Source organism: Mauremys mutica, chromosome 8 (assembly GCF_020497125.1).
Source record: "Mauremys mutica isolate MM-2020 ecotype Southern chromosome 8, ASM2049712v1, whole genome shotgun sequence".
Classification (NCBI taxonomy): Eukaryota; Metazoa; Chordata; order Testudines; family Geoemydidae; genus Mauremys; species Mauremys mutica.
In genome coordinates, this window is record NC_059079.1 from 61,576,735 (window position 1) to 61,602,919 (window position 26,185).

At 42.8% G+C, this 26,185-nt stretch overlaps 1 protein-coding gene across 7 annotated transcripts in view; it reads left to right on the plus strand.

Annotated features, from left to right (window-relative positions):
* The window catches only part of RC3H1 (ring finger and CCCH-type domains 1), a 114,595-nt gene that overhangs the window by 42,890 nt on the left and 45,520 nt on the right, over positions 1-26,185 (plus strand). For all 7 annotated transcript variants that reach the window (XM_045027045.1, XM_045027050.1, XM_045027047.1 and 4 more), the window contains exon 2: positions 18,283-18,645. In XM_045027045.1, the coding sequence (XP_044882980.1) occupies positions 18,415-18,645 (231 nt within the window). In that variant the 5' untranslated portion in view covers positions 18,283-18,414. The remainder of the gene's footprint in view (positions 1-18,282; positions 18,646-26,185) is intronic.

Consider the following 26,185-nt stretch of genomic DNA (forward strand, 5'->3'; position numbering starts at 1 on the left):
TAAAATCCGCTTACCAGGCACGTCCTCTGGTGTTTGTCCTTCCCCAAGCACCAGCCACTGCGACTGGCTACCTTCCTCCTGGCTTGAGAACAGCTCCTGGCTGCATGCATCTAGGGATGCCGGGGTGTCTTCTGCCTCCTTAGCACCCTCAGTCCCGCTCTCCTCCTCCTCCTCCTCCTCCTGCCTTGTTGAACTGGGCTCTGAAGTGTCCATGGTGGTCCTTGGAGTGGAGGTGGGGTTACCACCCAGTATTGCGTCCAGCTCTTTGTAGAAATGGCAGGTCGCGGGGGCAGCACCGGAGCGGTGGTTTGCCTTGCGGGCTTTGCGGTAGGCATTCCTCAGCTCCTTCGCTTTAACCCTGCATTGTACTGCGTCCCAGTCATGGCCCCTTTCCATCATGTCCCTTGATATCTGCCCGAAGGTATCATCATTCCTATGGCTGGAGCGCAGCTGGAACTGGACAGCATCCTCCCCCCAAACACTGAGGTCCAGTACCTCGCAGTTGCTCCATACTGGGGATTGCCTGGCACGTGGAGGCACGGTCACCTGGAAAGATGCGCTGAGAGCACTCCACACCTTGTTGAGCGATCAGGAAGGGGATTTTCAAAATTCCCAGAGAATTTTAAAGGGCGGGTCTGACGGTCACCTGAGGGCAGGTCAAAGTGATGACCAGAGTAGCTAGAACAGGCATTGTGGAACACTTCTGGAGGCCGATCAGAGCACATTAACAGACCAGGGCATCAACACTGGTGCCGTGGTGCTCCAGCCAAGGCGCACCAAGCATCATGACTCTTGTGGAGGTGGATTACCAGGAGCGCTCCAGCCATGGAGTCAGAGAGCTCTACGTGCCTTGCCAATGTGGACGTGTCATGAGAGTGCACGCAGCTGTTTTAATGTGCTCTAACTTGCAAGTGTAGCCATGCCCTTAGCTATGTTGACTTTGAGCTGAGAGCTAGACATCCACAAGGAGATGTCAGTGAGAGGCACAAATTTTAATTTGGAGAGAAGGGAGACAGATCTGGTGTAGAATTGTACATCTGAGAGTCATCAGCATAAAGATGGTAGTTTAATGTGTTTTGTAAATGAGATTATGAAAAGTTAAGGTGTAGAGGGAAAAGAGAGGGAGCTCTGTGGAACTCCTAGAGAAAGTTCGAGGGATTATGAGGCAGATCCTCTAAGGGAACAATTGGAGATTGTAGCATGGCCTGATTTTGTTTGCCAATGTAGCTGGGGTTTTTTTTGTCCATTTTTTTTATATTTTCAATCTCACTCCTGAAATGGGTATAAATAATGAGAATTGTGGGCAGGGGAAGACAGTACTTCACACTCATATATAGGCCTCTTGAATTTGATGTCATTGTGTAAGAAACAGATGTCAAGGTTATTTTATTGTTGACTGGTTCTGGCAGTTTGTTAGCAAAATATTTATTAGAGAAACATTTTACCATAGATTTCAAGTCCTCTAGATTATAAAAAATTGAATGTCTGTTTCTGGGATGTCGGTTCTGTTTTCTGGAGCAAGTCTGAAAAGGTGGAGTTGGTGAAAAGCAAAATGCTCCATGATCTAGCTCAGGCATTGCTTTGCAAAAAGCCACTGGAGGCTGGTAACTTAGGTTACAGGCCCAAGCGTAACAACATGTAAATCTTGTGCTCCTTGAGTACAAAGAAGTGTGATTAATTCTAGGCTTCTCTGCATTTCCACAAATAGGTAACTGATCTCTTTTAAAAGAATAGGATTAAATATACAGTGCTTCACAAATTTGTTTTATGTTTGTATGGGGGCTATGCTAATCTTTTCTTTATGTCCCATCTGAAGAATATATGCTGCCAAAGAAAGCATTACGAGGTATTGGTTGGGGTTTTTGCCAGTTTTCACAGACCTCTCCATTCAGCTACTGTCTCATTCTCTATCCTGTTGTGGTCTTGTAATGATATTCTGATAGTGTTGTGATATCTGTGGTATCTCTGTGATGTCACAAACAGGTTTATGACTTCATAGCAGGATGAAACGGATGCGGGAACTCACTGAAAAATATAAAGTTTAAAAATAAATGGGAATTCAAAAAGTTACTGACCTTAAATTGTCTTTTGTAGATAGGACTTTTTTGCATTTGTTGCGGTCTGAAATATGAAGAAGAAATTACTGTGGAAACAGGATTTTTTTTAGGATTTCTTAAATTCAAATCTTTATTGGCTGCTGTGCCAGTGTTTGTCAGAAATGGATGATTAGATTATAGTACCAAACTGGTGATGGTAATTTTTTAAGTTCTGCAGGAAAAGGGGCTCTTAATATCTATCTTTTTGTTGTTTTCATTCTCCTTTAATATTAAATAGTATTATTTCTAGAGAGTAAAGTGCAGGCTCTAGAAGTTTGGTCTCTGGGAATAATTACAATATTTATTAGTAGTCGTTTACACATAATGCTTTTTATCCATAGGTCCACAGCAGTTTTGAAAGGGTAAGAATCTCATTATCCCTATTTTACAGCTGCTTTTTTAACTTACTTTTTAAATTGTGAACCTGCTGAAGGAAGTTAGAAGTTGAAGATATGCAAACGGGACGAGCTTGTCTGTCTCTCCATAATTGCCATCATTTCCAGAGTGATCAAATAGCAAATTATGCTGGCTGAACTGTAAAAATATTCCCTATCGTGGATTAGCTGCATGTGGTCCAGGGCAGACCTTACCAATGCTATAAGTCTGCACATACACACAAACCACTTTAATTGAGCAAATTCCTCCTACCCTACTGGGATGGAGGAGAGAGGTGTCCTCCCCTTCTCCCCCCCCCCCTTTTTTTTTTAGTACCTGGGAGCCACCAGGATGTTCTGATTATGAAAACCATATAAGTATCTAGCTGAATAGGTGTATATATAAAATCAGTTTTAAATTGTTGAGGTGTCAGCATTAGTTTTCAGACCTGCATTTTCCCCCATTGGAATTCAAATTTGGTTATATGTATTTTTAGACAACAGCTCTTCAAACTCCAACATCTACTTTTGGGGAGGCCAGATGTTTTGTTTTATTGTTACTTCTGCTTTGGAAGGTTAATGGATGGAGTTTTTTTTTGTCTATTGACCCATGGATCTAATATCTTTTCTCTGAAAAGGTGACTTTTTTTTTCTTTTTTCTCTTCAGCTACTTGGCTCCTCCCCACCCTTTTCCCCAACTTCAGCCCTAGTGCATAACTGCTAGTTAGAGGCCCATATACCTAAATTGCAGTTGCTTGGTAGGAAAATGTGTGCTCAACAAGATCTGCTGTTTTAGAGGTACGTGAAGACCCTCTAGTTGCAATGAAGGGATGTAGTTCTGGACATCCCCCTCTTTTCCCTAACCTCTTCTAAACCATGTGCACTTAAGCTGGTGACATGTAGAATTTTTTTCAGGCTAAAGACCTGAGAGTCTACTGATTTTATTTATTTATTTATTTTCCTCCTCAAGGATTGCTCCTTTCTTTTAAATAGTAGAGATGCAGAGTCTCTACCATAAAATGTGAAGCTGTTATGGCCTGCTAAATTAACTCTTGTATACTTCATTGAGAATTCATTGACTGGCTTTTAAAAATGTACAGTTCTTGTTTTATATCCTATAAAGAGAACTGTAGCTATTCTATATTAAAATGTACACAACTTTCATATATACACCACAACAGATGTATAAAGGATGTAAATGTTCTTCAGTTTTAACCGTGGTGGCAAGGAATAGTCTTGTGGCTGAAGCACGGGTCTTGCAGGTTGGGAGGGGGAATGGAGTCCTAGTCCCAGCTCTTACCCAAGGTCTCTCAGTTGAGGTCATTTAACCCTTCTAAGCCTCAGGCTTCCCCACTTGTAAAAATAAATTGATTCTTGCTTCTCAGGATGTTGTGAAGCTTAATTCATTAATGTCTGTAAGGTGCTCTGATAGGAGGTGCTATGGTGGTATAAGGGATTTTTTATGTTCTTAGAAACTAGGACGTTTCAAGTGAAGGCAAATGTCTTGTCCTTAACAGGTCCTTGTTTTTGCTAAAATATTTTATTGGCTACCAAACAAGTGACTTTTTTACATAATGAGGAGGTATGTGTCAGGAAGGGGATTTCTGACTTTCCCATTCCTGCTAATGGGAGTTGGCCTATAGAGGGGACAAAGCCCTTCCTTGTATATTGCAACCTTGATATGTAATTGAAGGTAAAGAAACTTCAGCCTTAACTTTGTTTGGATTGTGTGAGTTGGAATTAGCATTCGTGTGTTGTACATGGTTTTATGATTTCTTTTTTAGCTTAAAAATGAAACACAAGTGTGCACAAACAACTCTGCATTGAATGAGAGTTTATCTACTCTGCAAATTGTATTTCATGTGATTTACTGTGCAGTATCCTTTTAAGGGTGGGAGAGAGGATTTTTTAGGCATAAACCACCTGGGTTTTGCTGCTTTTTCAGGACTTGCTTTTGTCACAGAACTCTGCTGCCTTTTAGGTGGATGGCTGTGTGTGTGTGTGTGTGTGTGTGTGTGTGTGTGTGTGTGTGTGTGTAAAGAATGAGGAAGTGAAGCACTTAGAACGTGCAGTCATTTGACGAACACTGTGTATGACTAGTCCAGCGAACTCCCCCCTTCATTGTTCTTAAAATACAGTACCCATGCAGTAATATCCCAAGCATATTTGTGATGGTTATGAAATTCCACAAATGACGGTAAGAATCTCTTCTCTTGGCATCTCCTCTTCGTACTCTTCTCCCACCTCCCCCACATACAAAAATTGTTTGTGATCAGAAGTAAGCTTTCATTTTCAGATGCTATTCTGCAGAGCTGGGTGTGGAAACATTGTGTAACATAATTTTCCCTTTTCATGAATGCTGCAGTTGGCTGCTCTGTGTGTTCTTAAAAAAGAAAATGCTGCACAGTTTTGAACTGTATCTAAATAACCATTTTCTTCTGGCTGGTGAAGGAGTCAGGTAAAATATTTTTAATTTCTCTTTACCTTTTAAAAGAAATGTAAGGTTTTTATAAGACTTTAAAAAAAAAAAAAAAAAAAAGAAATGATCTTGAGGGGAAATGAAAGAAAATATTGTAGTGCATTCATAATAATTTTTGATAGGCGAAACTCAGAACAGTTCTGTTAACAGATAACTTATTTTAATGTAAAGTGCTGGTGAAAAGTGAGTCATTGACAGGCTTGTAGAATGAAGTCCTCTCACCTTGGGTCCTACATGACAGTGGCAGTGCGAGCTCCCCTATATTGTTCTCCTACTAGGTTGCAGCCTTGTCCTGGAGGGTCCAGAGAAGATGGTTTATTCTGTAAGCTCCTTAAACCCTTCTGTGTGTGCTTGCTGGTTTTTCAGATGTGGGGTCTGGTCTCTCCCTCTCCCTCCTTCTCTGATAACTCTTGCCCGTTGGGAACTGGCCTTGGACAAGCAATTCATTTTGCCTGAGCCACCAACTTGTATTTATTTTTAATAATCCTGAGTGTAGGAGGAATATAATAATTGAGTAATCCAAAGGATGTGCTCCACCAACTAAGGGGAAGGTGCAGCAAAATTCATGTATTTTCCATCGGGTAGATTTATCAGAAGTTCCCACAACAAAGGATGAATAAAGGCAACAGGAAACATACCTGGAAAATTATTCTTCTAGTGGATAGAAAATATAGTTTGACAACCTTACCTTCCCTTACTTATGGTGCTGTTGAGGAATAGCAATTTTCAAAGTTAATGCCATGTTATTAACTACTTGCAAAATATTAAATTAGAGTAGCCAGGAGCTATGTCCATGTAAACAGATGAAATGGTAATTAAGATTTTTGTGGGGTACAGAGTTGGAGTTTGAACTGACAGTGACTAGTAGTGAATAAGAGTATTTCTCTCAGGCTGATTTGCAGGATCCTAGCTGAGTTTGGGGTTTGAGCCTTATAGATAGAACCCCTGTATTTTGCAAATGTGAAATAAACCTTAAAAAAAATATATATATAAAAAATAAAATGAAACACTGCTCCGGTTTGGCTCAGCCACCGCTCCATCATGAGGGGAGTGACTGGTTAAATTTTGAGGGAGTGGCATTGTGACTTGGCACAGGGTCTCAGTGCCCTTTGGGTTTGGCTGGCCACTTCTTCTTCATGATGGGGGGGCAGCAGGGCCAGACTTGAGTGTTGCTGCAACTTGTGCACCAGGTTGCAGTGCCCAGGGCGAGGAACCAGGCTGAGTCTCTCCAGTCTCTTCCCCGTGGGCCTCCACTTCTCACCAGGCTGGGGCAGGACCTATCTCCCCCCACCAAACTCCACACAACTATTTAAAAAAAAAAATGAATTCCATGAGTTCTAGTTGTAGGTCTCCAGTCTCACCTCATTCCTGTTGTTGGAGTGGGGAATCAAGCCATGGATTGTTGAGGCATTCCGTGGCCTCTAGCATCTGCTTGTGTTTAAGGCAGGCCCTGAGCTATGATGAATAAATAGATTGCAACATTTGTTGGTGACATGATTATTTTTGTTAGTAAAGACTAGGAAGAACTATATAAACTCTTTAGTAAAAAGTGGTAATTGGACAACTATAAAGCTGGTGAACTTCATGATAGAATTTTATGATAGGCACTGTATACCAGAAGGAATAATTTGAAACAATTCATATCTAGTTCGCTTATGAATCTGTCGTAACCTCTTGGCAAGGCGGGAAAAGATCCAAAAGTCATCTTGGATGTTATCCTTTAGCACGTCTGCTCAGTGGCCAACACTAAATAATTGAGATATTAGCTTGTACTAAGGGTTAGACAAAAATATTACATTGTTTATAGCTGCATTATGTACACTGGACAGATGGTCTCACACTCTGAATACTTCATTAGGTTTTATTTGCTTCATTTTAAGAGACTTAGCATAAGAACATAAGAAAGGCCGTACCGGGTCAGACCAGAGGTCCATCTAGCCCAGTATCTGTCTACCGACAGTGGCCAATGCCAGGTGCCCCTGAGGGAGTGAACTTAACAGGCAATGATCAAGTGATCTCTCTCCTGCCATCCATCTCCATCCTCTGAACAGAGGCTAGGGACACCATTCTTACCCATCCTGGCTAATAGCCATTTATGGACTTAGCCACCATGAATTTATCCAGTCCCCTTTTAAACATTGTTATAGTCCTAGCCTTCACAACCTCCTCAGGTAAGGAGTTCCACAAGTTGACTGTGCGCTGTGTGAAGAAGAACTTCCTTTTATTTGTTTTAAACCTGCTGCCTATTAATTTCATTTGGTGACCCCTAGTTCTTGTATTATGGGAATAAGTAAATAACTTTTCCTTATCCACTTTCTCAACATCACTCATGATTTTATATACCTCTATCATGTCCCCCCTTAGTCTTCTCTTTTCCAAACTGAAGAGTCCTAGCCTCTTTAATCTTTCCTCATATGGGACCCTCTCTAAACCCCTACTCATTTTAGTTGCTCTTTTCTGAACCTTTTCTAGTGCTAGAATATCTTTTTTGAGGTGAGGAGACCACATCTGTACACAGTATTCGAGATGTGGGCGTACCATGGATTTATAGAAGGGCAATAATATATTCTCAGTCTTATTCTCTATCCCCTTTTTAATGATTCCTAACATCCTGTTTGCTTTTTTGACCGCCTCTGCACACTGCGTGGACATCTTCAGAGAACTATCCACGATAACTCCAAGATCTTTCTCCTGACTCGTTGTAGCTAAATTAGCCCCCATCATGTTGTATGTATAGTTGGGGTTATTTTTTCCAATGTGCATTACTTTACATTTATCCACATTAAATTTCATTTGCCATTTTGTTGCCCAATCACTTAGTTTTGTGAGATCTTTTTGAAGTTTTTCACAATCTGCTTTGGTCTTAACTATTTTGAGCAGTTTAGTATCATCTGCAAACTTTGCCACCTCACTGTTTACCCCTTTCTCCAGATCATTTATGAATAAATTGAATAGGATTGGTCCTAGGACTGACCCTTGGGGAACACCACTAGTTACCCCTCTCCATTCTGAGAATTTACCATTAATTCCTACCCTTTGTTCCCTGTCCTTTAACCAGTTCTCGATCCATGAAAGGACCTTTCCTTTTATCCCATGACAGCTTAATTTACGTAAGAGCCTTTGGTGAGGGACCTTGTCAAAGGCTTTCTGGAAATCCAAGTACACTATGTCCACCGGATCCCCCTTGTCCACATGTTTGTTGACCCCTTCAAAGAACTCTAATAGATTAGTAAGACACGATTTCCCTTTACAGAAACCATGTTGACTATTGCTCAAGAGTTTGTTTTTCTATGTGTCTGACAATTTTATTCTTTACTATTGTTTCAACTAATTTGCCTGGTACCGACGTTAGACTTACCGGTCTGTAATTGCCGGGATCACCCCTAGAGCCCTTTTTAAATATTGGCGTTACATTAGCAAAAATGGAAAAGATTCAGGAGAGAGCAACAAAAATTATTGTAGAGACCATGGAGAATTCTCTATTAAAAGATCAAGATGATTATTATTATTATTATTAAGACTGAGGAAGATTATTTAGCTTGGAAAGGAAAAGATTATCAAGATGTTGGACACTATATATAAAGATTAAGCTCTTTGTAGCTGTAGATCATGAAAAAGTGAGTAGTAAGATCTGGAGGCACAGACAGGGAGCCCAGGAAGCTTGCTATAAACTCCATTTAACTTTCACTAAAGTTCTGAGTTAGTGATCAGAGTATAGAATAATATTGTTTGAGTGGAGGTACTGAATGGAAGTACTGAAATAGTCTATGATCTCTTTGTTCTGGGCTGCTGTCTTTCTTTTGTTTGAATCCAGTATCCCTAAGTAAATGTAGTTGTGGGGGTCAAAGGAATCTCCTGTCCTTACATGCACCCACTTCCTCCTCTTATGAGGATTGTATCTGTTCTACTCTTCAGTGCAATTTTACTTTTCAAACTCTGGTGTAGAAGCATGAAACTGATCAGAATTTCCTTCTATTCTGAGTTGGTTCTGCTTTTTCTGGTGCTGTACAGCAAAAGCTTTGGGCAAGAACATTAGCACAAGTATGATTCTAGTCAGGAGCCAGAGATGCAAAAAAGAAAGATGGCATAAATGAGTCCATGAAGGAGGGACAGACACACAAAGGTGGGGACCATGCTCATCAATCAAGTGACATTGCATCTGAGTTCATGAGCAAGTTTGGGGGCTGGCAGGGAAGAGGACAGTAAAACTCACTAATGTAACTTGCTAGGAATCGCCTTGCCCCAAATGAAAGACCAGCCACTAGCAGATTGCCAAGTGAACTACCTCTAGCTCTTCTCAGCTACTAAGAAGGTCACTGATGTGTGGCCTTTCAGGGAGAGTAAAGTGAGTAGTCCTGGAAACCGCATGATGATAAGAATAACTCGATGCAGCCCACACTAGCGCTCTCCAACTCTTGTATTTGGTAGAACATGATTTTCAGTCTGAAATCCATTTTGTAGTTTCTGATATGCAATGCTTAAAGTCCTTATCTCCTGCTATCACTATTCTGATCACTTGTGGTAAAGAAAGGAGAGACCAAAATAGAGCCTGAAGAGAAACTGGCAGATATAAGATGTTGAGGATGTGGGTGGTGGGTGAAGAGTATGTATGGATTTTATGTAGTGGGAAGACTGAGAAAGAAGGGACTATACTGGTTTTTAGCAGGAAATTTGTACAGTAATTCCTCGCTTAACGTCGTAGTTATGTTCCTGAAAAATGCGACTTTAAGCGAAATGATGTTAAGCAAATCCAATTTCCCATAAGAATTAATGTAAATGAGGGGGTTAGGATCCAGGGAATCTTTTTTTCGCCAGGCAAGACATACATAACATACATACATACACAGTATAAGCTTTTAAACGAACAGTTTTAGGGGGGTAGGGCTCAGTGGTTTGAGCACTGGCCTGCTAAACCCAGGGTTGTGAGTTCAATCCTTGAGGGGGCCGTTTAGGGATCTGGGGCAAAAATCTGTCTGGGGGTTGGTCCTGCTTTGAGCAGGGGGTTGGACTAGATGACCTCCTGAGGTCCCTTCCAACCCTGATATTCTATGATTCTGTGATTCTAATACTGTACACACCAATGATGATTGTGAAGCTTGGTTGAGGTGGTGAAGTCAGAGGGTGGGATATTTCCCAGGAAATGCCTTACTACTAAATGCACCTCATGAACTAGCACTTGGCTGAGCCCTCAAGGGTTAAGTACGCTGACCCCACTCTGAAGTACACTGCCTCTTTAAGTAGATCAGCAAGTTGAGACAGCAGCTGCTACCAGCAAGCTCCCTCGGTTCTGAGCTCCGTCGTGTCCCCCATCTTCTCCCCCCGCCCGCTCTGTGAAAATAAGGTAAAGTACAGGAGTGGGGGGAGGGGGACACCTGACATTAGCCTCCCTCTTATTCCCCCTGCACAGCAAGCAGGAGGCTCCCAGGAGCAGCTCCAAAGCAGAGGGCAGGAGCAGCACATGGCAGTGGGGGGCGGGGACAAAGCTGAGCTGCCTGGCAATTAATAGCCTGCTGGGCAGCTGCTGCACAGGGAACTTAAGGGTGTGGGGAGCTGATAGCAGGGCTGCTGGTCCACCCTGATTCCAAGCCCCCACCAGCTAGCTCAAATGGGCTGCTCTTTCTGCAAGCAGTGGACAAAGCAGGCGGCTGCCAAATGACGTTATAAGGGAGCATTGTGCAATTTTAAACAAGCATGTTCCCTAATTGATCAGCAACGTAACAACGTTAACTGGGATGACTTTAAGGAGTTACTGTATATGAATATTTGTCAAGGGCTTCTGTGCATTCCAGGTACAAGATTTGTTGCCTCTGGCACTGAGCCATACAATTGTGTAGAAAAGCAATATCCTTGGTGGGTGAAAGTGCTGTGCTGACATAGTTGGCTCTGTAGAAGGGAGTGTACCCCCAACCACCTTAATTCCTTTGCCACAGAGAACTTACAGAACTACCTGGTATTTGAGCTAGTTATAGTGTTGTTTAATTATACTGTATTGTAAAGAGGCCTTTCACCTTAGATTAACTCTGAGGCTGTGGTAAGTCCCAAACTCCACGTGGGGTTAAAAAGATGGGCATCTTGCTGAGCTATATATTCCAAGATTAGCTGTCTTGTGTGTCTGAGAGAAACCAACATCATATCCCAGTGCATGATCTGCTGTGCCTTCACTCCCTGACAAGGAAGAATAGACATGCCCGTGGCTTTCTTCAGCCTGCTGTTTCCATCACTCCTTTGGGAGTAAGAAGGCCAGTCTCCGTGCTGAGGTCTTCTGGAAAGAGACCTGAGACATGCCCTGTTGCTTCAGTCTTGGTGCTGCCATTGATGTTATTGGGCCCAGTAAGTCTCTCTCCAAGACAACAGTTGGCCGGGGTCAAGCTTCCCATCTGTCACCATCCAATGTTGCAAGCTCCATCCCCCCAAAAGTCTCCCATATTGCACCATTGGCACAAAAGGTTGTTCATGTCATTAGCGTTGACACTGCTCTGTGCCACGAGTGAGATCCAAGACTCTGGAGTTGCTGTTGAGCCAATTAAGCAGGGTGGATTGTTTTTGTTTTTTTTTTTAAATCAAAGCTATTTAAATCACCAATTTTTAATAATGGTTTAAATCAGCAAGCAGAAAAACTTGATCTAAAGAATCAATTTTAATCTTATTTTGCATTTGTACTTTAGTTATTTTCCGAGAAGCTGATTCTCATTGATTGTTAACCATTAAAACATGTTGATTTGCAACTAAACATAGCCTTTACCCTAAACTTGGTACTTTTTGCTATCCGGGAGGGTATGCTATATATGTACACATTTAAGCAATTATATAGCTTAACTTATTGATTCAGATTCTTAATTTTTTTTACAATATTTTGGAAATTGGTGAAGGATGTACATGATCTCTTTACTAGATACAATTTTTATTTATGATTTGTCAAGCTCTTTAGAAATTCAAATTCAACTAAATGCACAAAAATATTATTTTTAAAATAGTTTTAGTTAAACAATTTTTTACATGTGCTGGATAGATAAGAAAAAAGTTTTTTATCAAAATAATTTTTATCTGGAAAAGCATTAAACAAAGTATTCTGTGTAGTTAGTAAATGGAACTGCTTGTTTCTAGATTACCATGTCCTTCAAGATTTTAGAATTAGATCTCATCCTTACCTTGGTTTTTATTCATAGCGTGGAAGAGGACAAGCTTTTCTGCTTTTTTCACCTCCCAGTTGATTTCTTAACTTTGAATGAACTAGTCACTGAACTGAAGTAGTTGAATAAACTGAAATGAAAATAGCTTTTCTCCACCTGCAGAAAAGGCTACTGCTGTCAAAAGCTGATTTATCACTTCAAACTCTGGTTCTAGGTGCTTTGCCAGTGACTTCAGTCAATTCAGTGGTTTCACTTTCTTTAAAACTTGCCAGCATACATATACTGCTTTTTTAAAAAAAATTAATGTAAATGATTTTAATAGATTATAATTTTAGGGCTTTTCGTATAGGTTGCCATCATTTCAAATCGGTTATTTTTAAAAAATCATATTTTAAACAGAAAAAAATCTTATTTAAGTTAATTTTTAAAAAATCAGATTTAAAGAGTTTTATCCACCCTGCTACTTGGGGTAAGAGGAAAGAAAGAGAACATTCAGATCCTTAGAAGGATTCTAAGGAGAGAGAGAAAAAGGCATTGTTTTCCTTTATTACCACTGATGCACGTTATTGCCTTTGGTGCTTCCTTTCTAGTCACGGCATATCATTTGGTTGGTACCCCTCCTCAGCTCGAGGCCTTGGTGCTAATTAATTTAGATGCTTTATCAGTGCATATACCACCAGCCTCGTTGCTATCACCTTTCTTGACCAGGGGACCAGCTCTGACTGAGCCTTTTGGCTACTTATCTGCTGCTTGACTCTGCATAGCAACGTTTGTCACAGGTCTTAATCTGAAATACCCTCAAGTAAGAGGGGAATTTCAGCTGAATTTTGTAAGTGGCATTGTACCAGCCTTCCAAAACTGTGCCTCTGCTGGTACGTTTCCATACTAAAGTCTGCTTGCCCACCCTTTACCATGATGATTTACCGTCCTGTTGTTCTAGACGAGTGGAAGTTGGGAGGATTGCAGCTTTGCTTCCATGGCTATAGTTAGACAACTTTATCTTTATTTTATATTTCCTCTTTTGCCTATTGGCATATGTCAAGTCAGCACTTTCCTAGTGGGCAGTCTACCAATTCAGTGTCTTTTTGCTTAGGCTGATTAGGAGCCACCCAAATGTTTTCCTGTACAAGCATGTGTGTATTTTCTTTCTTTCAAAACTCTGCAGTCTGGCCATGGAGATGGATGATTCCATGGCTATATTCTTAGTGTGGAAAAATGAAAGTCTTGTATAAGAACCTTGTCAGGACAACTGATAAATGTTACCCATTACTCCAGTTGTCTTGGGATAGCCAAGATCTTAAAAAAAAAAAAAAAAAAAATGTACAGGAGTCTGTAAATATGAAAAAAGTAGAATACAGGATAGGAATATGAATGCAAAATGTCCTATTGTTTCAAGTGTGAATTTTAATACTGTTTGGGTTACATTATGGAATGGACTCATGGTTAAATCCCTTGGTAGAGAAACCATTGTTATAGTATTACCCATTCCATTATAAGTCTTTTAAAAAAACTTTCTCACTGTCTAAGGAACAACTCTTTTGAGCCTGAAATTTCTCATGTTTAGTTTAAGGCCATAGATTTGATTTGATTTTTTTTTTTAAAAGCTATAAAATAACTTGCCCAAACTGTTCTTGAATTATAATACATTCTTTTGGAAAATGAATTCTTCTGGCTTTTTAAATTTCACTTTTTTGATGGAAAGGAACTTCAAACAGCTGGCACTTACATGTTCAAACTTCTTCATACTACTTTATGGGAAATAGTGCATATATTAGATTTCACTTTTTGTCTTGCTTCCTGCTTCTGTTGGAATCTTAAGAAAGCATAGTGATACCCTGCAAAAGCTGGTTTGATTAACTAAGAATGACTCTACTTCAGGTGTCCGAGATAGACATACAAACGATAGGAAGCAAATTCCCTGTGATGTTTATAGTTGGTTCATATGGTTCATGTGAATCAATGATTATTTTTCATAGGTTTGTTTAATGACATCATAGTCTTGTAAGAAGTAGAACAATTTGCTTTGCATGTCTGTGTTACTAGCAGGCTTGTTTTTCAAGGACTGATGGATGAAATAGAAATGTGTTTATTCTGGGGTATGGAGGTTACTTTAAAAACAAGTTTCCAAATTCTCGTTCCATAGGCTGGTAAGGTTTTGGAGTTTGGCATAGGCAAAGCCTCCAGCTAGTGCCTTGTGGTGTTCAATAACAGCCTCATTAACAGACTGAGTTGTATTGATTCCTATCCACTCCTCCTTGGCTGATTAGATAGTGGCCACACGTTAAGGCTTCAAGTGTGGTGAAAAATGTGACACTTCTGGGATGTACCTTTTTTTTTGTCTGAGTGCTTGCTATGGTATGATACTATTGACTGAACCAGTGTTCTTCATATGTGATACTGGTAGTCTTGGCCATGGTTTAACTGGTAACTTTTTTTGATCAGGTAGGATAGTTGTGAACAACAGTTATACTAAACTCTGGGACACAAACTTAACTAGGTTTTCTAGACAAAATATTTTGATTAGTTGTGAATGTTTTCAGAGTACCTCTGACTAAAAAAGGTTCTAATTTGGAGGCCATTAGTTGTCTCCCATTTAAAACTGTGTACTTTTTAAGTAAAAATGCCCTACTTACTAACATTTGACAAATGGCTACTACTCAGTGTGCATAGTAACTTTGTTTGAATATATTATGGCAAACAAGTATGCTCCTTCCTGATTGAAGGGAAAACCAATGCAGAGAGGAAATGATTTTCAGGAAGGGGGAAAATACTCTTATAAAAATACTAGAGTTGTGTATAATAGAAATAAAAACTTCTTGTTGAAAATCCTGTTTAGAATGGAACTAAATCCATGCAGCCACACTGGCTTTTGATAACTTTTGGTAGAGGATAAATTTCAGACTGAAGACATTTGTAGTATCTCATTTACAGTGCTTTTTCCGTGATAAAGATTACTCTAATCATTTGTTCTTATTCATATTTAGTCTGTTACCTTGTTTCTCATAGCATACATGATGCAGTTTTGTTTATTTTCTTCTGTTTAATTTTCTTTTTCACAGCAAGGGGATGTTTTATCTTGTACTTCCTTACACTTATCAGCATTCATTTCCTCTTTTGGCATTCAGATCGTGATCTGATATAACAGAACCTAGTAAGAAAGATTTCCCAGGTTATATTCCCTTGAAATATTTCAGTGGAATCTGTCAGCTCAGAAGGAACTAGTCACTGTCACTCATTATGGTCCAGAGTTGGCTTCCTGAAGAATCCTCTTTTCACTGCCTCTCAGGGTTTGTTGATTTAGTTCCCAAGGCCAGGGACACACAGTGGGGATTCCCAGCACACTGTCTCCATCAGTCTGGATAACAGTTGTCACCAACCGATCCATTGGGAGCCTCTGCCAGTCGATCGCCGTTTCTGGGCCGCTAAAAGTCCAGTAGGGCTCAGGCAGGCTGCCTGCTGTGGCCCCACACCGCTCCTGGAAGCGGCTGGCTTCTGGCACGTCTCTGGCTCCTGGGGGGAGGGAGGGTGGCTCTGCATGCTGCCCCCACCCCCAGCACTGTCCCCACATCTCTCATTGAACGGTTCCTGTCCAATGGGAGCTGCGGAAGCGGTGCTTGTGGGCCTGGGCAGCGCACGGGGACGTGCTGCCTTTCCTCCCCCGCCCTGCCGCAGAGACATGCTAGCTGCTTCCGGGAGCGTCGTGGGGACATGGCAGGCAGGCAGGCAGCCTGCCTGAGCCCTGCTGCACCGCCAGCTGGGAGCTGCCTGTGGTAAGTGCCTCCCGGCTGGAGTTTGCACCTCACATCCCCTCCCATTCTCCAGCCCGGAACCCCCTCCTGCACCCAAACTCCATCCCAGAGCTTGGACCCCTCACTTTCTCCTGCACCTCAACCCCCGCCCCAAACTCAGCCTGGAGCCCCCTCCCACACTCGGAACCCCTCGGCCCCAGTCCACAGCCTGTACCCCATGCCCCAGCCCATTAAAAGTGAGTGAGGGTCGGGGAGAGCGAGCGACAGAGGGATGGGGGAATGGAGTCAGCGGGGCAGGGCCTCAGGGAAGGGGAGGGGTAGATCCTGGGTTGATTTTAAATTCAAAAAGTGATCTTGTGCATAAAAAGATTGGAGACTACTGCTGTAGAATGATGATGATGAAGTATCTTCTGGACCAGGGGTGGACTTTTGGATCCAGCCCGTGGGATTACCCCCTCTGGCCTCGCAGGCCCTACGCCGCTCTCAGAAACGGCCCTCTGGAATGGACCAGAGGGCTCCATGTGCATTGCCCTTGCCTCCAGTCACTGCCCCCGACAGCTCCCATTGGCCAGGAATGGGGAACCGTGGCCAATGGAAGCTTTGGGGGAGGTACCTGGAGGCGTGGCAAGGGCAGCGCATGTAGAGCCCTCTGCGCCCTCCCCCCCCCCCACACACGGGCCACGGCGCTTCCTGGGGTGGCGCGGGGCCAGGGCAGGTATGCAGGGAGCCTGCCCTGGCCCCGGTGCACACCGCTGCCATCCTAGTGCTGCTTTAGGTAAGCGGCGCCCGGCCAGAGCTCGAACCCCTCCTGCACTCTGCCCCCCAACTCCCTGCCTTAAGCCTCCTGCCTGCACCCAACTCCCTGCCCTGAGCCTCCTCGTACACCACACACCCCTGCTGCACCCCAACCCCCTGCCGCACCCCTGCCCTGAGCCCCCTCATACACCCCGCACCCTTCCTCTGCCCCAATCCCTTGTCCTGAGCCCCTTCCTGCACACCGCACCCACTCCCATACCCCGTATTCCCTCCTGTCACTAAACTCTACACTCTAGGACGGGGTGGCCAGCTGAGAAGGAGCCAGAATTTACCAGTGAACATTGCCAAAGAGCCACAGTAATATGTCAGCAGCCCCCCAATCTACTACCCCTCACCAGCATGTCCTGCCCATGGCAGCCCTGCCAATCAGCACCTCCCCCTCCCGCCTGCCGCAATCAGCTGTTTTGCAGTGTGCAGGAGGCTCTGGTGGTGGGGGCGGAGTGAGAACAGGACATGGCATGCTCGGGGGAAGGGACAGGGGCCTTGGGGGAAGGAGTGGCAGGACCTGGGGCAGAGCAGGGGGTTGGGCAGTGAGCACCTCACAGCACATTGGAAAGTTAGCATCTGTAGCTCCAGCCTCGGAGTCAGCGCCTATGCAAGGAGCCGCATGTGGCTCTGGAGCTACAGGTTGACCACCCCTGTTCTAGGATATCTTCAGTGAATCAGGAAGTATCAAGATGACTTGATGGTGGGAAGGGGGGAATCTTTTTTTTTTTTTTTTTAAATGTCTGAGTTGAATGCTGCTTGGAAACCTGAGATTTATCTTGGTTTTCTGCTTTTGCTCTGTAGTTCACCTTCTAGAGGAAAATTCTTTCTGAAAACATGCATAGATTGTTATGAATCTTATCTGATATTTGGGTCATGTCATTAGTGCAGGCTATGTTCTCATTTCTTAGATTGTTGAATTAGTTTGATGTTGCTAGTCCTGTTTTCCAGGTGCGCATGTTACAGTGCTATTTTTTTTTTTTTTTTTTTTGCACTTTCATTTTGTGGCTGATCCCAAGCCAGTTGAACTCAATGAGAACGTTTCCACTGATTTCACAGGGATTTGGATCAAGTCTTGTCTAAACAACTTTGTGTCAGTTTAACTGAAGGTGTTTTTTTAAATCCATAAACCAGTGGAAAACCTTATGTTGACATTTATTTGATTAAAACCTGGTTTACAGATGCTCCCGAACTTACGCAAGCGTTCCGTTCGGGACGTATACCTGACAATTATGCTGACTGCCCCCCCTCCCCCCCCCAAAAACCCCCCCAAAAAACAAAAAAATAACCACTTATGGAATTTTTCCCCTGAGTGCGGGTTTGCGTAACCTGGGGAGCATCTGTATATTGATTTGCTCAATTTGTTTTTCATGACCTTTATCTTTCTTTGCAAATATCAGTTTATCCAGCTTTATTCATAAGGTAGATAATTATTCCCATTTTTACAACTATGTAAAAACTGAGGGGTTTATGTGACTTGGCCAAGCTGTCAGTATAACAGAGGTCATGGTTCAGTTCCCTGTTCTAAATACTGAATTGCACTCCCACTTCAACTAGGCCAGTCCATCTTCAAGAATTAGATTAATAACATAAAGGATTTAAAATACCTCTTGCAGTACAGAGGGCTAACTTCATTTTTCTCTTTCCTTCCAGGTTATGTTTCACACTCTGTGCTGGCTGGCTGTACTTACAGAAGATATTTAAAAACAAACATTTTTGTCAAAGATTTTGATTCCAGTGGAATCTGTGCTTTAGATTTTGTCTTGTGAATTAACTTCTGAAACAATGCCTGTACAAGCTCCACAATGGACGGATTTTCTCTCCTGCCCAATTTGCACACAAACTTTTGACGAAACGATCCGGAAGCCCATCAGCTTGGGCTGCGGCCACACTGTCTGCAAGATGTGCCTCAACAAGCTCCACCGTAAGGCATGCCCCTTCGACCAGACCACTATCAATACAGATATTGATCTCCTCCCTGTGAACTCAGCTTTGTTGCAGCTAGTGGGTGCTCAGGTAACAACGCACGTCTTTCTTTTTTTGTTCTTACTTAGTTTTTCCTTGCTTTTTTTTTTTTTTTAAGGCAAGAACAAGTGAATGAAAATTGTGGGACTAATAATGGGTGTAGAGCAGAGAAATACCTGTGTGACTTTACCAGTTGCAGGTTTCGGGCCTGCAGTGTGCTGAGGCAGTATTGCTTATTATAGTAGTTCTTCTACCTGGGGCTTAAATCATTCATGATTTCTTTCTGTGGCCAACACAAGCCCATGGTACTTTGTGGTCATAAAGGATTGTGGGATTGGGGTCATTCCAAAAACTGTCTGGCTTCTGAATGGTGAGCCAGGATGGGGGAAGGAAGGGCCTGGATGGGTGTTGCAGGGAGAGAATACTGAGGATGGGCAGGGGATTCTTCCTTTTCACCTCTCCTATCCACCCATTTCTGTTTAGGAAGCAGCAGAAAGTTGCTCCTGACATGCCCTTTCCCACTAAGGGAAGATGAGAGGAGCTGCAGTTGTGATAGTGATTTGTGTGTGTGTATGCTGATGAGCTGCATTGTGGGTGCATAGAAGTTGGAGGCGGTGCAGCTACAGGAGGAGGGTGAAGGGAGCAGGTTGCTCCTTTTCACTGTCTCCTGCCATGTACTAGGTCTATGGGATTTTGCTACATTTTTTCTTTTTGGTTTCTCAGCTGGTGTACCTTCTTATGGGTTTCCTGTTAGTATCTGTTAATTACATCAGAAGACTAAAAATCAGGTTATCTGAATCACTGGCAAAGTCAGGAAATCTGGGATGCTGGACAGGTTGCTTACTCTGTTGCTGGCTCTGTTTCCCTTTCTGTAACATGTATGCTGCTACTTCAGAAAATCTGTCATTAGGCTTCATTAATGTTTGCAAAGCACATTAAAATCCTTTAATCTTTTTTTAGTTGTATAGGAACTAGAGCTGTCAAGCAATTAAAAAAATTAATTGTGTTTAATCGCATGATTAAACAATAATAGAATACCATTTATTTAAATATTTTTGGATGTTTTCTACTTTTTCAAATTGATTTCGATTACAAAACAGTACAAAGTGTGTACAATGCTCACTTTATATTTTTGGTTACAAGTAATTGCACTGTAAAAGAACAAAAGAAATAGTATTACAGCATTATCTCCTGTAAATGTAAACAAACTTGTTTGATTTAGCGACTGGCTGAACAAGAAGTAGGACTGAGTGGACTTTTAGGCTCCAAAGTTTTACATTGTTTTGTTTTTGAGTGCAGTTATGTAACAAAAAAATCTACATCAGGATAAAGAGATTGCACTACATTACTTGTATGAGGTGAATTGAAAAAGTACTATTTTTCTTTTATCATTTTATAATGAAAACATTTGTAATAAAAATAATCTACACTTTGATTTCAATAACACAGAATACCATATATATGAAAATGTAGAAGAACATCCAAATATTTAATACATTTCAATTGATATTCTATTGTTTAACAGTGCCATTAAAACTGCAATTAATCACGATTAATTTTTTTGAGTTAATCGTGTGAGTTAACTGTGATAAATGAATGTTCCTATTAGGGCTGTCAATTAAAGTATTGTGTATTTTCCAGGCCTGGGCATTTCCTGAAAAGGATGTATCAGTTGTGACCAAATATCTGGATTTATGATGGTGATTCTTGCAGGGAGTGCTGTTGTACCCATGGCCTTGATTTGCACAAGAGTGGAAAATATAGTGAATGCTACTTTCAAGTTTTCATCTTTCCATTGGTCTAGAAAACTAACACTTGATGATGATGATAATAGACCTTCCAAGGTAGACTTTTAACATGACTGCTGTTGCTGGGTGTTGCCGAGTGTGTTGGGAGGCTTTCAGGTGAATTGTTCGGACAGTAAAGGGACAGGTAGTGATGTGTGTGTTTTAAGAGGAAACTTTAATGACTTTTGTTTGTGCTTTATTTTATTTTAAACTCTTCACCAAAAACAAAATCCTTTTTGATGAGATGGAAAATTGCAGTGTCCTGACCACTTAAGTATTAAAAAATCCATGGCAATCTTTGCTAGGTTTAAGGATGTTAAGGAAATTATAATAATATATGGAGATACACCTATCTCATAGAACTGGAAGGGACCCCAAAAGGTCATCAAGTCCAGCCCCCTGCCTTCACTAGCAGGATCAAGTACTGATTTTGCCCCAGATCCCTAAGTGGCCCCCTCAAGGATTGAACTCACAACCCTGGTTTAGCAGGCCAATGCTCAAACCACTGAGCTAATTCTAGCTACATTCTAATTGATTATTGCACTATAGTTTCAGTTGGATGAGGTATTTTAGAAAGGAAGGATGGTCTTATGATTAAGGCACTGGATTAGGTTTCAGGAAATTGGGGTTCAATTTCTGGCTCTGTGTCAGACTTCCTGTGTGAATTTGGGCAGTTGGCTTAATTTCTCTGAGCCCCTTGGAGAGAGAGAAAACATCCTCTTTTACATCTTTTTTTTAAGATTGAGCTCTTCAGGGCAAGGACTGTCTGTCTCCATGCATATTTACAGTGCCTGGCACTATGAGGTTGTGATCTTGGTTGGGGCTTCTAACCATTGCTGTAATATAATTACTGTTCTTAACTTTTGTCTTGAACATTAAGAAGGCTACCACTTTGCCCTAGTCTTTCTCAAATGCAGGGCACATTGACTATTTAGAAAAAAGGGCATTTGAGAGAGGCTACAAACACTTTGAGCTCTTTCATACTGAAAGGGTGTGTTCTCTTTGGCACATCTCCACAAAACTGAGCTGGGATCAACAAAACATAATTATGAAGTATATGTCACTCAGGAGTATTCTTGCCAGCCTTCATAGTCTAATACTGCGCTGTTCTGGCTTCCACTTCCCTCCCCTCACTTCTTGTAAATCTTCTGCATTTCATTCCCTGTACATCTAATGGCTCTAATGTCTTAAAAAGAGAAGCATGAAATCCAGAAAGCTGAAGTTTAATTGTAGAAGGAAATGATGCAGGAGACACTTAAAACTTGTATCTGGGGAAAAGGAGCCCCTTCTTTCAGTTTAGTACTTTTGTAAGGGATTACCAATTTATAACTGTTTATTTTCTTGGGTTCGTTCCTGCATATTTTAAAAAAAAATAATTTTAAGAAGCAAAACTATTTTAAGGAGAGTAAAAGTAATGACAGGATTCACTTAAAACAAATGGGTCACATTGGCCTGTTTGTGTACCAGCATCATTGGTGAAGTAAGTAGAACAGTATGTGTCTCTGGGAATAGTGTGCTAACTGATACACATACAGCCCAGGCATTAAAAGAACACACTATTTTTTTTTGTTATACTTTATGCTTTTGTGGTGGTAGAGAGTATACGTTTTTGATTTTTTTTGTTTTTTTGTTTTTTTTGTTTTAAAAACTTAAAATAGAGAAGAAATTCTTAAGGTGGTCAGAGTGGTTTATTTAAGTATCCCTTCAGTGCTTACTCTGATAGCCATTTTAAATATCTACCAGACGGGTCTTTTGAGGTTACCGGTATATAGTCCCTGCTTTGACATACAGTCTCTCTGCCCTCTTGCCTTTTTCTGTGACACATGAAACTGCAATGTGCACATTCCAAACAGGTGACATCAAATGGCCAAAGTAAACTAGAATCCACATGTCAAATGTTAGTTTCTTATTCAGTCCAGTTCCTGACGGGCTAAGTATAGTTCCATGCACTAGATGTAGCAGGAATGAATGTGACAACATAGCAGGCGGGGTACTCATAATGGATAGCTTTCTCTTCCAGATTAATGCCCTCTTTCTCCAGAGGTAGATTTTTCTTAAGTGTCATCAGTTAAATTGGTTGTACAGCAGGCCATGTTGGAAAAATGAAATGCTGTGTGTGAATGTAAAACTTTGTTTTCACAAGGCCTGTGGAAGACAATAACTGGGTAGAGTTCTACCCTCTTTGTTCAGAATGAAGCATTATAGAAGCTTTACTGCGTGCAGTTCTTTCAGTGTTTTGTGTTTAAAAGAACGTGCAAAATTGAAGTACAGAAATGTTTAAAGAGGGAAAGATGTACAACTGGAGAGCTCATACCATCATATTTGGAGGTGTTGTATTGAAATTCATCATTAAGTTGAGCTCCTTTAAGAGGAACACTGCTGAGGAATTCTGTGCTGAGGAACACTGCCTGGCACATTTCAGGAACTTAAAGCTTTGAGTAGAGTTTCTTGCCGTGAACCAAAATGTGCATCTGTTTGAAAGGGGGGAGGAGTTAGGAGGAGAGACAGGGAGGCTGACAGCTGGAATTGGAGAAAACTGACTATTCCTTTGCTTAGTATATCTTTATTCTGTGCAATTAAACGCTTTTTTTAATATGAGTTACTGTAAAGCAGAGGTCCCCAAACTGTGGGGCATGCCCCCCTAGGGGGGTACAGAGAAACGTTCAGGGGGCTCAATGCGGCCCAGGCCATCCCCCCCACAGAAGATGGGGAGGGAGTGCTGCCCAGCTACCGGCCCCTGGGCTGCAGCTCTGTTCCTGGTCCCCACTCCAGGCCCCAGACCCACCCCTAGCCTCAGCCACCTTACCCCTTGTCCAAATCCAGTGGCACTGCAACATTTTTAATAGTGGGAATGCTGAAAGCCAGCCCCTTTCCCCCTGTTTGTGCCTCCCTCCCTCAGCTGGGGCTGGGAGTAGAGCCATGTCTCTGGGAGGGGGAGACCCGAATAGGGGTAAGCGGGGTCAAGGCTGGAGCTAGCAGCTGGGGCAGCTGCAGCACCCCCCACACCCTTAGTACCCATGCCTATGTCCACATCTCACCTCGGAAGCTGCAACCCCAGCTCCTGGTGGGCAGGGAGCATGGATGGGGTAAGTTGGGGCTTGACCCTGAAAAGTTTGGGGGCCACTGCTGTAAAGGATGAGGCTGATACCCCTCCCCCAAAACAATTTTTTTAAATTACCAATTCAGAATCTTGTAGCTGCTCTCAGGATACATTTCATAGCAGGCTTAGCATTCTTTTTCAGTCCCCACCCCATATATTTCATCATAACCAACTTCTGCCTGCAACTGCAGTTGCTTATGCCTGTGGATTACATTCCAGTGTCATTCTCAGTATTCTTCATTGTAGGGGAAGATGCATGGAAAATAAGGGCACATTTAAAGCACCAACATATTCTTGATATTTTGCCTGCCTTTCCTTAAACTAACTAGCTCTCTTGTAGGACTAGAGTATTACACAAGACTAGTTTGCACTCTGAGCCCTGGTGGGTTTGGGGAGGGGATGGGGAAATGAGGTGATAGAATGTTTTGATGAAGATGAAAATAAAGTAATGCTTCAGTGCTATATATTTTGAGGATCTAAAGTGCTTTGCAAGCACTAAGGAATATAGGGTGTCACTCACTTTGTGAATGAAGTGGGGAATTGCTAACTTTGCAGATAGGGAACTCAAGGCGCTCTGAACATAAGTGACTTAGGGCTTGTCTGCACTGGCAATTAACAGCGCTGCAACTTCCGCAACACACACTGAGGGCTTGGCTACACTTACAAGTTGCAGCGCTGGGAGTTACAGCGCTGGTCATGCAGCTGTGTAGGGCCAGCGCTGGAGTGTGGCCACACTGACAGCTACCAGCGCTGCAGTGTGGCCACACTTGCAGCACTTTCCAGCGCTGTATTGAGAGGTGCATTGTGGGCAGCTATCCCACAGAGCACCTCGTCCCATTTTGGCGCTGAGTATTGTGGGAAGGGGAAGGAAGTGTGCGGGTCATTCCGCTTCCTGTTTGCCAGCGCCCCGTGGTGCATCGCTTCACATCCCAGCATTCACTCTTTCCGGCAGCGTTTGGCGCCATTGTGAGTGTCTTTCTGTTTTACTCTCTGTGTGAATCGCGATTTCTGTGGCAAATGGAGCCCGAGCTGCTGAGGACTGTGCTGATGAGTGTTGCCAGCACAACACGTTTGGCAGTCGAGCTATTCCTTCAGCTCCAAAGTGACAGTGAGGAGTCTGACGATGATATCGATATCGATTCTCCTGCCGCGTGTGACACCAAAGTGCTTGTGGCATTCACAGAAATGCTCAGCACCGTTGAACGCCGCTTTTGGGCTCGGGAAACAAGCACTGAGTGGTGGGATCACATCGTCATGGAAGTCTGGGATGACGAGCAGTGGCTGCAGAACTTTCGTATGAGAAAAGCCACTTTCATGGGACTGTGTGCTGAGCTCGCCCCCACTCTGCGGCGCAAGGACACAAGATTGAGAGCTGCCCTGACGGTGGAAAAGCGGGTGGCTATTGCAATCTGGAAGCTGGCAACTCCAGACAGCTACCGGTCGTTCGGGAACCAGTTTGGTGTGGGAAAGTCGACCGTGGGAATCGTTTTGATGCAAGTTTGCAAGGCAATTAATCGCATCCTGCTAAGAAAGACCGTGACTCTGGGGAGCGTGCAGGACATTGTGGATGGCTTTGCACAAATGGGTTTCCCTAACTGTGGAGGGGCGATAGATGGGACGCATATTCCTATTCTGGCCCCCCCCCCACCTGGCATCAGAGTACGTTAATCGTAAGGGGTATTTCTCTATGGTTCTCCAGGCGCTTGTGGATCACCGCGGGCGTTTCATTGACATTTACACAGGCTGGCCTGGAAAGGTGCATGATGCACGCATCTTTCGGAACAGTGGCCTGTTCAGGAAGATGCAGGCAGGGACTTTTTTCCCAGACAGGAAGATCACAGTAGGGGATGTTGAAATGCCCACTGTGATCCTTGGAGACCCCGCGTACCCGTTACTGCCTTGGCTCATGAAACCCTATACAGGGAAGCTTGACAGGAGCAAGGACCGGTTCAACTACAGGCTGAGCCGGTGCAGAATGACTGTGGAGTGTGCTTTTGGGCGTTTAAAAGCCCGCTGGAGATGTCTGTATGGGAAGCTAGACTTGGGGGAAAGCAGCATCCCCGCGGTTATATGCGCTTGCTGTACCCTCCATAATACTTGTGAAGGGAAGGGTGAAACATTCAGTCAGGCATGGACCACCGAGGTTCAAGTCCTGGAGGCTGAATATGCACAGCCAGAGAGCAGGGCTAATAGAGAGGCCCAGCACAGGGCTACAAGGATTAGGGATGCCTTGAGGGAAGAATTTGAGGCTGAAAGCCAACAGTAATGTTTGCTGCCTTGCATGGGAGTGAATTGCACTGCTTACACTGTTATTCTATTATCCCTAATAATAATATGATTTGCAGTGCCTCTTTCTTTACTGGGCTAAGTTATCTTTAACTATCTGCTATAATAAAGACTGTTTTCAAAGCCAAGAATTGTTTTATTGAAAAGAAAAAAACTTCCTTGACAGACAGACAGACACACAACATTTCATGAACACAAGAGGGCAGGGGTGTGGGTTGGTGAACTGTACAGTCACAAGTTTGCATATGTCCTGTCTGGAGTGCTGTTTAATGAATCCTGCACTTCAGGGTGCATATACTGCATGGTGATGGGGGTTGAGTGCAGAGGGTAAGGGTGGTGGTAGGTATCAGGGCTGGTTGGTGAACGTACAGGTGTTGGAGGCAGCTGGTGGTGGTAAGAACCTGAAGGCTGGGGAAAG